Source organism: Borostomias antarcticus (assembly GCF_949987555.1).
Source record: "Borostomias antarcticus genome assembly, chromosome: 14".
Taxonomy (NCBI): domain Eukaryota; kingdom Metazoa; phylum Chordata; class Actinopteri; order Stomiiformes; family Stomiidae; genus Borostomias; species Borostomias antarcticus.
In genome coordinates, this window is record NC_140247.1 from 23,842,377 (window position 1) to 23,855,584 (window position 13,208).

General features: G+C 51.4%; 2 protein-coding genes across 2 annotated transcripts; one reads left to right on the forward strand and one right to left on the reverse strand.

Moving 5' to 3' along the window:
- Positions 1–895: 895 nt before the first annotated feature.
- On the reverse strand, positions 896–8,237 carry ints5 (integrator complex subunit 5; the record flags this gene model as incomplete). Its single annotated transcript, XM_084448697.1, has 2 exons — positions 8,046–8,237; positions 896–3,944 (listed from the first exon to the last, which is right to left on the reverse strand). The coding sequence occupies exons 1-2, from the start codon at positions 8,111–8,113 to the stop codon at positions 896–898; spliced, it is 3,117 nt and encodes a 1,038-aa protein (XP_084304823.1). The 5' UTR covers positions 8,114–8,237.
- An 807-nt stretch (positions 8,238–9,044) lies between these two features.
- Positions 9,045–12,374, forward strand: LOC311317625 (phospholipase A and acyltransferase 3-like). Its single transcript, XM_084448702.1, has 5 exons — positions 9,045–9,087; positions 9,791–9,893; positions 10,149–10,257; positions 11,468–11,736; positions 11,963–12,374. The coding sequence occupies exons 2-5, from the start codon at positions 9,879–9,881 to the stop codon at positions 12,083–12,085; spliced, it is 516 nt and encodes a 171-aa protein (XP_084304828.1). The 5' UTR covers positions 9,045–9,087; positions 9,791–9,878; the 3' UTR covers positions 12,086–12,374.
- The last annotated feature ends 834 nt before the right edge of the window (positions 12,375–13,208 follow it).

Genomic DNA, 13,208 nt, shown 5'->3' on the forward strand with positions numbered 1-13,208 from the left:
AATGTCTTTATCCTCTGAGGCACCGACACGTCAGCTTCGGCTATGACTTCTTGAATCATCTCTGGCTCAAGACCAAGCAGACTCACTGGTTCACTGCAAAGGCGCTTCATTTGTGCTTGGCATCATCAGTAGGCTATATAATATAGCAATATAAAAGTCATACGTTCAAATACAGTCTGAGTGACACAATATGTTGGGCTGCAAGTCTGCATAATGTGAAATGAGTGACATCAAATACAGCAATAGTGTAACGAGCCATAATAATTGAGTAATTCCAAATAGGTCAGACTGACAGTATTATTTGAACAATCTTGCTTCATCTTTGCAGATTTATTATGAGACCTGGCAAAAAAACTAGTTATTTGTAACAAAAGACATAAGGCAAAGTGATATACCTCATATAATTTACTAGTGGCCTAATGGTAATCTTATTCTACATGATCAATGTACGTTTCAATCACAGGGTTGAATTTCTTACTTGGGGTGAGAGAACTACTTGTTGAGAAACCAAGTAGTCCGGCCATTTGCACTATAAAAGGAACCTTAACGGCTCAGAGTGGAGAACACAAAATATACAAGACAATAAAATACACTAGAACCAGTTGTCATTATCTTATCATTTATTGTGAATGTCACTTTTTCACAGTTACACCAAGTTAGAAAACTACAAAAAGAAAAGAAGAAAGATACAAAATGAGAGAGATAAGCAGGTAACACTAAGAAGGTTACGGTAAGAGCAACAGCCAAAACACTGAGCAATGCAAAGCGAACCCCAACGATTTCCTATCCTTTAACCTTTAATAGTCCTTTACCATCTCAAGCCAAGCCCGACTAGCACTCTCTCTCTCTCCCTCCCTCCCTCTCTCCCTCCCTCCCTCCCTCCCTCGCTCCTCTCTCAGAGCTGGAAGCGCCAGCACAGGTGGCCCAGCCGGTCGATGTTCTTGTGCAGGACGCTGTGGATGGGCGCCACGTATCGGGCCACGTCTCCGTCCCGAGAGAAGTCCCGGCAGAACAGGCCCGTCTCGGCGCTGAACACGAACTTCTGGGGCATGGGGCCGTTGCCCCTCACGTACTCCCACACCGCCAGCAGCAGCAGCCGCACCTCGAAGGGCGTGAGGTAGGGGAAGGCCTCGTGGACGTTGCCCAGCACGGGGGGCAGCAGCTGGCCCTCCCCCATGCAGGACACCAGGAGACAGGAGGCCCGGAGGTGCCAGGGGGAGTCCACGGCCGTGGCCTCCCGAGAGGCCTCCCAGTGGGCCAGGAGGGTGGCCAGCAGGCCCCGGAGCACGGCGGAGCAGTAGCAGAGCGCGGGCCGGCCGGCCGCCACCACGTGCAGCAGGAGGAAGATGACGGGGTGGGCCTCGAAGCAGCGGCGGATGTAGATGTCCCTCTCCACCGTGGTGCGGGCGTGCTCCTCCGGCGGCCATGACAGCTCCCCGTTGGCCACGTCGGGGCAGATGTTCTCCACCAGCGTGACGGCCACCACCTTGGCTGCCTCGGCGCTGATCGGCGGGGGCTCGTCGGGGTCGGAGGCCGGGTGGCACGCTCCGTTGTTGATGCCGCCGCCCACCCCCGCGCCCCCGGGGGCGCTGCAGCACTGGATGGTGACGGCCAGGAGGGTCTGGACGTTCTGGATGACCCCGGCGGGGTCGGGGCGGGGCTTGGCGGTGCGGACTTTCAGCCCCTTCCCGATCACGCCGGCGTGGAACACTGACCACACGCTGCCCGAGAAGTTGACGGTGGTGCCGAACCTGCAGTTGACGTCTAGCAGGGAGGCGGCCATCGCGTCGTTGGCCAGCGAGGGGGAGGCGGGGGTCTCCGCGCCCATGTCCTCCGTCTGCCCCCCGAACAGGTCGGCGTTGCCCTTATGCAGGGCGCCCTCCACCAGCTGCTGCAGGACACACTTAACGGTCAGCGAGGAGAAGGAGGCCAGGCGGGACAGGAGCAGCACGGAGCAGGTCACGGCCTCGCCCGCCTGGCCCCCGTCCCTCCCCGTGCCCCCCTCCCCCCTCCTCCGCAGCGCCAGGAAGAAGTGGGCGACGGCGGCGCGGCACACCAGCAGCAGGTGGGCGGGGCCGGCCGCCCGGGGGAGGGGGCTGCAGGAGAGGAGGCGCACGGCGGCGTGCGACACCGCCGAGTCGCCGTGGAGGAGCAGCGGGCAGAAGTCGTGCAGGTGGGCGGAGACCGCCGCCCCGACCTGCGCCGCCATGGACGACGACTGCTGGGCGCCGGCTCCTCCCCCTCCTCCTCTCCTCTCCTCCTCCTGGCTCTGCATGGCGGAGGCCAGGTTGAGCAGCAGCTGGCGGAGTGGGCGCGGCCCCAGGGTGTGGGTGTGGACCTGGGCCACGCAGCGGGCCACGGCGGCGGGCAGCAGGCCGGGCAGGCAGGCGGACAGCGGGGTGTGGAGCTGCCAGGCCAGCGCCAGCTCCTCCGGGTTGCGTGCCCGGGCCAGCAGCTGGCAGATGGCCTCGGTGGCCACGGCAGGGCCCCCGTAAACGGACAGCAGGCACAGCAGCTGGTGCAGCCAGAGGTGGCGCTTCCGCTCCAGACGCAGCGTCTCGGCGCACAGCTCGCCCACGTGTGAGCGCAGCTCCTCCAGGAAGGGGACGACGCGGCGGGCCTGGGCGGCGGGCGCGTGGGGGGGGGCGGCGCCCTCCGGGCCGCCCTCGGGCCGGTTGTAGACCAGCTTGTGGAGGTGGAGGAGGAGCGTCTGCAGGAGGCGGTCGCAGGCCTCGCGGACGCCGTCGTGCGGCGAGGGCGCGGGCCCCGAGATGATGACGGACGCCGGGGTGGCGGCGTCGGCCAGGAAGCGGAGGACGCGGGCGCCGCCGGCAGGGCTCTGGCTGACCAGGTGCACGGCCAGGCCCAGCATGTTCTCCAGCTCGTCCCGGGGGAGAACCTGCAGCGCGGCCTGCAGCTGCAGCAGAACCGGCGGACGCAGCGACTCCACCAGCTCCGCCGACACGGCGCCCAGCAGGGAGGGAGACAGCGCCGCCAGCTGGAGGAGGAAGGGCACGGTGGCCCTGCGGAGCTGGGCGGAGCTCTCCCAGGAGGAAGAGGAGGAGGAGGAGGCGGGCAGGGGCGTGGGCGGGCTCAGGCTCTCCTGGAACATGCGGAGGAGCTCGTGCCGGATGCTGTCCGAGTGGCGCGCCGCCAGGTGGCCCAGGATTCCCACCACAGAGCCGATCTTGGGCACCCGGCTGCCGCCCTTGTCCGCCACGCCGCCACCGCCGCCGCCCGGACCGGGCTTGTCCCCCGGGGGGCCGTGCGAGCAGAAGTCCTTGAGGCCGCAGGCCAGCACCCGGCTGATGATGGTGCCCGGGAAGGAGGAGCCGATGTGGGCCACCACCCAGTCGAAGTGGGGGGAGTGCTGGACCGACGTGTCCAGCAGGGCGTCCACGCAGGCGTCGGGGCACCAGGCCAGCATGGCGGCCAGGCACTGGGAGTAGGCCTCCATGAGGGAGCGGGTCGCCACGCACGACATCCACAGCTGCAGCAGCTCGTTGAGGCCGGAGGAGTGGGGCGCGGCGCGGCGCCCGGCGTGCTTGCTGCTCAGCTGGCCCAGGAGGTCCACGGCCCAGGCGGACACGAGCGGCGCCCAGGCCCGCGGGTTGAGGCGGATGAACTCCGACAGCACGCCGTGCACCTCGGTGATCACATCCTCCAGGTTGCCGGGGTGGGAGGAGGAGGAGGGGCCGTGGTGGTGGTGGTGGTGGTGGTGGCCGGACGCGCCGTCGCCCTCCATCTCCAGCTGGTGCAGGAAGGCAGAGACGTGCTGGTCGTACACGCCCCGCAGGTGCTCGAGGACGGCGGCGCGGCAGGCCGGCACGGAGCGCAGGAGGCGCACGGCGCAGCGGGCATGCTCCCGGACGCTCAGCTTCCGGCCCTGGGTCTGGTCCACCCCACTGATGAACGACTGGATCTCAACCGACAACTCCTGAGGGCTGAGCACACACAGACGAGAGGAGAGAGAGAGAGAGGGAGAGGGAGGGAGAGAGGAAGAGGGAGGGAGAGAGGGAGAGAGAGAGAGAGAGGGAGAGACAGAGGGAGAGAGAGAGAGAGGGAGAGAGAGAGAGGGAGAGAGAGAGACAGAGGGAGAGGGAGGGAGAGAGAGAGGGAGGGAGAGAGAGAGAGAGAGAGGGAGAGGGGAGAGAGAGAGACAGAGGGAGAGGGAGGGAGAGAGAGAGAGAGGGAGAGGGAGGGAGAGAGGAAGAGGGAGGGAGAGAGGGAGAGAGAGAGAGAGAGAGAGAGGGAGAGACAGAGGGAGAGGGAGAGAGAGAGAGAGGGAGAGAGAGAGAGGGAGAGAGAGAGACAGAGGGAGAGGGAGGGAGAGAGGAAGAGGGAGGGAGAGAGGGAGAGAGGGAGAGACAGAGGGAGAGGGAGAGAGGGAGAGAGAGAGAGAGGGAGAGGGGAGAGAGAGAGATATGCACACACAAAAAAGGAAGGAAGGGGAGAAATAAATGTAAGATGTGTTCAGCACAGATTTAAATTGAAAACATTGCAAGAGAAAAGGTTCAAGTTACACAAGAAGATAAATCTGCCGGCTCTGATGTCATAATATGATGACAGACCACAACAACCTATGAACCAGGCCAGGTCAAGCCTGGCTTATGTGCGTGGCTGGCTTGTTTCTGTTCAGGACTGGTAGGACGGAAGCTAGTCATGCCACTGAAATAGCTGTGAATTGAAATGTCATGAAATAATGTCTGATAAATTAAGATAGGTCTTAGATAGGTCGCCTTGACACATCAGTTCCGATGCTTCCAATGCTAATCCAGCACAATAAGAGTGGGATAGCCAGTTAGCTCATGAGCTCACAACAACTAGCAGCAGCTTCCATTACATTAATGGTAGCGGTCAGTGGATAAAGCAGTTACACTGATGGACCTATGGAGGTCCACTCCCCATAGCTGCCCAAAATCCTGTGGGAAACACTGCTGTAGCGTTAGCTATTTTGCTGCAATTGTTCAACTTCTGTTTCTGGACAAAGGTAAGGGATAAACCCAGATAACACAAGGCTAGCGGACCTACAGCGGGTCCCTGATGGACGAGCTGGCGGACCTCCGGCCGAATCCGCTGGCGGGTTCCTGGCCATTTGCACATCGAATGGCAAGCGGACCTCTGGTGGATTATTAGCGTCAGGGACAGCGGTAAACCGAAATGCTCCCGCTATTGCTCCACCACCATTCCACCGGTAGTTTATTGTCTATATCCTAGGCCCATTGACTCTAAGCTTATGTTACTTTAAGCTAAATTAACTTACTCTGAACATTTTTTGACCATCAGACACCTCAGGAAGGGAAAGCGGGGAACCATCCAAGCTGTATACAGCAAGGAAGGGACACTGCTGACCTCAACGGAGGAGGTTGTTGAGCGTTGGAAGGAGCACTTTGAGGAACTCTAATCTAATCCACCCTCTACGATTGAGGCAGAGCCGGAAGATGATGGGGGGTCATCGTCAATTTCCCTGGAGGAGGTCACTGAGGTAGTCAAACAACTCCACAGTGGCAAAGCCCCAGGGACTGATGAGATCCGTCCAGAAATGCTGAAGGCGCTGGGTGTTGAGTGGCTGTCTTGACACGCCTCTTTAACATTGCATGGAAGTCCGGGTCAGTGCCAAAGGAGTGGCAGACTGGGGTGGTGGTCCCAATATTTGAAAAAGGGGACCAGAGGGTGTGTGCCAATTATAGAGGCATCACATTACTCAGCCTCCCAGGGAAAGTGTACTCCAAGGAGGGTCCGGCCGATAGTGCTGGAAAGGAGGGTCCGGCCGATAGTCGAACCTCAGATCGAAGAGGAACAATGCGGATTTCGTCCTGGTCGTGGAACCACCGACCAGCTCTTCACTCTCGCAAGGATCTTGGAGGGGGCTTAGGAGCTTGCCCAACCTGTCTACATGTGTTTTGTGGACTTGGAGAAGGCTTACGACCGGGTCCCTCGAGAGGTCTTGTGGAGGGTTATACGGGAGTATGGGGTGAGGGGATCACTACTTAGGGCCATCCAATCCCTGTACACCCAGAGGGAGAGCTGTGTCCGTGTCCTCAGCAGTAAGTCGTCTTCCTTTCTGGTGGGGATTGGCCTCCGTCAGGGCTGTGCTTTGTCACCAATCCTGTTTGTGATTTTCATGGACAGGATATCGAGGCGTAGCCGGGTGGAGGTGGGTTTGTAGTTCGGTGAGCTGGGGATCACTGCGACCTCCAGCACTCTCTGGATAGGTTCGCAACTGAGTGTGAAGCGGCTGGGATGAGGATCAGCACTTCTAAGTCTGAGGCCATGGTTCTCAGCAGGAAACCGGTGGTCTGTCCGTAGGAAATGAGTCCCTACCCCAAGTGAAGGAGTTCAAGTATCTGGGGGTCTTGTTCACGAGTGAGGGAACCATGGAGAGGGAGCTTGGCCGGAGAATCAGAGCAGCTGGTGCGGTTCTGCAGTCGCTTAACTGGAACTGCTGCCTCCGCGACCCGACCGCGGATAAGCGGATGAAGATGGATGGATGAACATTTTTTGGGTAACCCTTCCTTTCATAGTCCCCCAGTTTCTAAACATTTACCTGGTAAATACATTTTAAGTATAGCCTTACATATAATGGGTAATTACTGAGACACCTATACTGTAGGTATAATTTCAAAACAGGAGTATTTCAAATGTTCAATTACTGCACATAAATTCAATAACTGACATAGCACCACCAGGTTACCACCTTTTTACATAACTTCTATAACATCCTTGACAAACATAAATGACAAATCACAATGCTCATATTTATTAAAATGCTTTGATATATATTAATTATAACTGGATCCACTCAGGAAGAGTTGCATACGGAGAAACATAACAGTAAGCACAAGTCTAGTATATCAATGGGACTTGTAATTGGTCACTTAATTGGTCACCCAGTTTCTGCAATCAGTTTGACAGTTAATTCATCTGCAAAACAGACTGTACATTTCCTTAAAAATAAAAAATAAACGTTTTGTTCCCATGGGATCTCTCCCGTGCGTCTGAAAAGAGGGGGCAGAGAGGAGAGGAAGAAAGGTTGTGGCTAAAGTTAGGAGTCAAATAAGCTCGTCCTCAACTGGGGGTCGGATGCTTTATCCACTACACTACCGAGGAACTTGGGAAGTACAGGATGTCATAGTGTTTTTGTTTCTATAGAATCTCTCCTGTACTTCCAAAAAAAAAGGGGAGAGGAGAGTTAAAGGAGGGAGTGAGAGGGATGGAAAGGCTGAAAGTAAACAGGAATAAACCCACAGGCTAGCAGAGGGCGTGGGTGTTGTTTCCCAAACTCTTCCCCACCAGGGTCTTGAACCCCTGATCTCCCGCATGGGAGTCGGACACTTTATCCACTACACTACCGAAGAACTTTGAAGTGTGGGATGTCATTGTGCTGGGACTACTGCCTCTTGTGGTGGCAACAGAAATGCAGGTCAATAACAGAACGGAAGGAGGGAGTGACAACCCGACAAACGCTATCTATGGTGCGCTGGCTTACAGCCACTCACAAAAAGGGCAGAAGATATCCTAATTCAGTTTATACAACGGTTAGTTCTGGTTCTTGATTCTGATTGGCTGGAAGCCGTGTTAAAATACTTTGTAACACACCTGGGACCGCATATCATTCCATTATCAGTATTAATGCGCCTCCCGTTTGATCCAATGCATTGTAGTTGTTGTTGTTGCTTGGCAACCCATTTGTTAGGGGAACTATTTTGCTCGGCGGAATTGAGGGAATGATGCTTCGTTTTGAATAAATGTTAATATTTTACATTGATGTGTGTCTATTTTACACTAATAGCTGTAGTAACCGTTGTATAAAAGCAATAAACCACTCGAGGCCGTGTGTTATAGTGATTTTATAACAGCTAGGGGGGTTTTAGACTAACAGCGCCCCCTAGCTGTTATAAAATCACTATAACACACGGCCTCGAGTGGTTTATTGCTTAAATAACGGCCTCCACTTGTTGTAAAACTGCTGTAAATACGTGGTTTAGGGTTCTGCTTTGACTAGCCTGCTAGCCAGCTAGCTACAGACTCACTCACTCTCTCACCTGAATGCATTGTGACTGTGAGTCGTCTGCATGGCTTTCACAGTAGTCCCGTCAAACACGGCAGACATCGTTGGATCGTTTGCCGTGAAAATGTCCCATTAACACCGTTCCCCTGGTTACAAGCTAGAAAACTATCAATTAAATGTCTGAACTGTTGTGTTTTTCTATCATATTTAGAACAACATCCCGAAAGGGCGCTCCAGAGACGGAAGTCCCGCTTCTTCGAAGGTAGATCACGAAAGCGCGGGTCCTCTCGGAGGCGGTAGCGCCACCTGGCGGCGAGAAACAATACCACAGCTCTTCAGCTGATTTAGATCTTGACATGTTTTCATTTTGCGCTGCTCTGCCTCCAGAAAAAGCATTATAAACTTAGATTTCAGAAAAAGGGTATACTGTAGGTACACCCAAATGATCAGTTAGGAATTATATAATACTGCATAATATTGTATGTTTATGCGGACGCCACAGTATTTCACCTGTTGCACCTCAGGCTATAGTTTACAAATCAGTTGGTGTCACTATTTCGCTCATTAAGTAGCCTAACTCTAATGTTAAAATGAGCAAAAACGTACATTTTCCTTTTGGTGAATTCAGGAGCTCCGTTGACGCTATTTTATATGGAAAATGATATATTCATAAATGCAAATGGAATGGAAAGAAACCACACATTCAACATTTCAAAATAGAAATCAGAGAGGCCTATTAGGGTCAGAATATTTACAAATATTCCCTAACAAGATGTAAGGCCTTAGGCATGGATGTATTAATAGAACCTTAGTTTTAGGCTACATATCTTTATTTGATGTTTGTGCTGCTTTTGCTTGTTACTACGCTATTCTTTTTGTTTCCTTTGTTTAACCGTATGTATTGTTGATGTATAACTTGAGCATTATTCAATAAATACCTTTTAAAGAGCGCCCTAGACGCGGGGGCGTGGCCCAGATGACGTGTTTGTTTTTGAGTGTCAGCTGATCTCTCAGCTGATTGTTGCTGTTTCATGGTGACGTCAGTCCATAGCTAGGCTACTGCAACCAACATATCGGTAAGAAGTGAAACAATTGTGTGATAGCCACAACATATTTAATAATTGACTGATCTATTGAGTAAGCGAATGAATAATCAGGACAGGATGTGTGTGTTAAAGCTAACAGACGAAGCCACGCAGCGTAATGACGTAAACCCGTATTATCTTGGATAGCATCATCATGCCTGCTCTCCAACAGCTGTGAACTCAGAGCTCATCATTACCTTTCACCCACAGCGTGGCAATAATGGGTTTCTATAGTTTATTAGTTTATATTTTGCACATATCACCAGTGGCGTATTTAGGCATGGGCAAATGAGTATGGATATCAGGATCAGATAGCCTAATAGCCTAATAAACTTTATGTGTATAGTTAGATAAGGTAAACTTGTATATAAGGTAAGGCAAGATAGGGTAAAGGGGGGGTGGGAAGGTAAGATAAGATAAGGTACTTTAATAATCCCCGTGGGGAAATTTGGGGTTTCAGCGGTGGAAAAAGAACAGCAGCAGTGGGAGAAAGTAGCCTACAGCAGAATAGATAGAGAACATAGCCTACACAAGAGAATTAAATTACAAGAAAAAGTATCCATTATGCCTGGATATAGGATACAGGCACTGTTATAGAGTCTGATGGCCGCTGGCACAAAGGAGCGTGATCAGTTGGTCAGTTAAGACGAAACATTGGTTTCATAGCTAAACTCAAATGTCCTGTCATGTTCAGATCAGTGGTTGTAAAGGGAGCTGGTTGGAGAAAGACAAACGACTGAAGAGACTAGCAGACATCCTGTACCAGCAGGCCCAAAACAGGCATGGCCCCAACACTGGTAGGTAGACTACTAAGGTAGATGGAACAGCAAGTATTTCCTAACCACAATAACTTTTAAGTTTAATACTTTTGTGTGAATATCTTTCTTTATGAATCAATGTATTTCAGTCAAAAATATATATATATTTTTTTTTAAATGCGGCAATTGTTTATTCAAATTTTGAGCCTGATGCAAATGGAATGGCAACACAGCCTATTGGTAAATGGCTCTAAACCAATGTTTGTTGTTTTTTCATGTGACCCTCACTACCAGTACGATGAGAAGCCGCAGCCAGGGGACCTGATTGAGATATTCCGTGGGACCTACCAGCACTGGGCTGTGTACGTTGGGGATGGATACGTGGTTCACCTGGCGCCTCCCTGTAAGTGATATGGTGTCTGCACACGCCCCAACCGCTCACACCAACCAACTGTCAACAACAACAATGTTCTAAAGTTGGCAGTTGTTGTTAGAATGGTTTAAAATTCAACTGAAAATCCATCGAACCGACGCCAACAGTCACTAACAAACATGGCACACCAATCCAACGTTGGTGTTGGCTGGGGCAGTGTGCACACTAACCTAGTCAAGCTAATTCAAACTTTATTTATAAAGCACATTTAAAAACAACTGTGGTTGACCAAAGTGCTGTACAATAAAACAATAAAATATGATAGAATTAAGCAATTGACCACTCGAGGCAGTGAGTTACACAGGATTTTACCATAAAACCCCCCGTAGCTGTGGTAAAATCCCCGGTAACCCACTGCCTCGAGTGGTCAATTGCTTTTCTCCAACGGTTACTACATGTATATATTCACAAAAAACACTCAGTAGTAACATTCAATCATTTATTTACCGATCATTCTTATCATTTTAGTATTTACACAATCTTCCGCGATAGGTTCTGAATTAAATGGTTGCCAGGCAACATAGGCTATCTCGCCTATTTGGGTTGGCCTTGTTCACATAAACCATAAGGCATAATTTGGGTGGTTCACGTTTATTTGAATATTTCCAGCTATGGTGCAGTTATTAAAACAGTTCTCCAGAGCACTCGTTTTTGCTGGTAGGGGTGTGGAAGTGTTGGAGTCGGACTGATGAGTGTGTTTTTGTAATAGGATACGAAAAAGGCGAGGTTGCTGCGAGTGGTTGCTACGCAAAGCATAGCCTACCGCTTGATCTTATCAATTGCCTCGTCAATGAGATTGACGGCGCATTAATACTAATTGTTATGCGGTCGCAGCCGTGGGTTACAGAGTATTTTACCACGGCTGCTAGCCAATCAGAATCAAGTATCCAAACTCTCTGTTGTAGAATAAATATCAATAACAAGACACGAAAAGAAAAGGAAAAAAAAACTAGATCAATTTATCAGTGCCTGACTAGAAATATACTTTGGATAGAATCGTGTCTAAAAACACAGGGCTTTGCGACTGAACGACGTAATAGTACTGATGATTCTAACCCTAACTGCTGTTGTCTCAACCCTATCCCTGAATGTCACCCCCCCACACACACACATTACATCCTTTCTTTCCCCCCTCCTCCACCCCTCTTTCTCCCCTACCTCTCCTCCTCCTCTCCCCCAGCCGAGGTTCCGGGGGCGGGGGCCAGCAGTGTGATGTCAGTGCTGTGTGAGAAGGCCCTGGTGAAGAGGGAGAAGGTCTGGGATGTCGTGGGGACCGACAAGTGGGTCATCAACAACGGGCTGGATAAGAAGTACAAGCCCAGGGACGTGCAGGTGATCCTGGAGGAGGCCCGGGAGCAGGTGGGGAGAGAGCTGTCCTACTGCCTCTTCAGGGGAAACTGCGAGCACTTTGCCACGGAGCTGAGATACGGGAAGGCTGAGTCTCGCCAGGTGGGGGCGCTGCTGAATGTACATTGAAAGTCCTGTCTGACTACCAACCAACTTCTGGGTCCTTGTAGATGAGAACCTCCACTTCACTCAGGATGTTATCATACCCTGTTTTTTTCCCTGAATCACATGGAAATCTGCTTGGATTGGACAGGTGGGAATGATATGGAGATGTTTCCTTTCCTGTGACCTCTGCTCCCTGTGCATCCTCCGTGTGTTTTCCTCTCAGATCTGTAAGGCGGTGGAGGTCGGCGTGGGAGCGTGCGTCGCCACTATGATCGGCCTCGGCGTTCTGGCTCTGGCAGGAGCCATCTTCGGAGGCGGGAGCAAACAGAGGAAGAATAAGGAATGAGTGACAACCTGTACCACCTATAGGAATGCTTTATGAGCAGCCGATCACCAGCAAGCCTAATATAAACAGTATTTCCTGACCGAGTTTTTAAGGATTTTTGCTATAACTATTTCTGAAACCTGAATTTACACTTACAGTAAATGAATGGAAAGCAGAAGGAGAGATGAGATATAGAACAAAACTACCATATATATATTTTCCAGATATGAATGTGCCATAGCCTTGAAGGCAGCTTTAGTAAGACACTATAGAATTGATAAGGGGAAGATATTCTTGAAGGATATTTCAAGTAACGGGCAGTTTTTAATGAAACAGACATTATTAATCTATTCTAGAAAGACATCCTAATATAATACTTACATATAACTGTTACAACTATGTTGCATATTGAGTGCTTGTTAAAAAATAATATATTTCGTTGTATTAAAAAATATTGAAATTGTAATATATTTAACCTGCAGAGAATGAGTTTGTTTGTGTATTGCTTAGCAGGGATTGTTTATTAAATCTGTAGCTTTAATCACTGAATCTTAAGTTTGTACATCTTGAATACACAATGTACTGTGTCACTTGTGTATGATTAACTAAGAGGGAGTTACCCTGGCCTCCGCCAGGACCGAGCCCAGCAGGAGGTGGATTTTGGTGCCGTAGTCTTTCTATTAAAAGTGAATGGTCAACGGTATCAGCTTTGGACAGGTCAATGAACAAAGCTGCACAGTGCTGTCCATGATAATCATCTTCTTCTTCTGGGTCAAGTTGTTTCTCCTCTCCCCCCAGGCTCGGGGCCGAGGGGCTATCCTTTTCCCACCCCGAGCCTGGGTGAGGGGTCACCCGGGCTATATATCCAGCACACCTCCAGGAGCCACGTCACCGTTTCGTCACCCACGACCGTCAGGCCACGCATTCCTTTGGGTGTCCGATATATGGTATCAGGATCTGCGGTTTGTTCCTCGGCGCCACACTCGCACGCCGCACAGGATGCCAAGCCCCATCTGTGCATCGATGAGCGGAAGCGACCGACGCCGGTCCGGAGGCGATTAAAGGACAATGCTAGTTTTTGACAACCTGGACTTATTTACGCCATATTATAAGACGTTTGACTCACCGAGATCACTTTGGTGTA

What these genes read in the sequence shown, in the direction of transcription:
- LOC311317625 (XM_084448702.1), top strand. An exon ending in GGTTCACCTGGCGCCTCCCT is followed by an intron (nt 10,258 to 11,467) that starts GTAAGTGATATG and finishes CCTCTCCCCCAG; the next exon opens with CCGAGGTTCCGGGGGCGGGG. An exon ending in GGAAGGCTGAGTCTCGCCAG is followed by an intron (nt 11,737 to 11,962) that starts GTGGGGGCGCTG and finishes TTTTCCTCTCAG; the next exon opens with ATCTGTAAGGCGGTGGAGGT.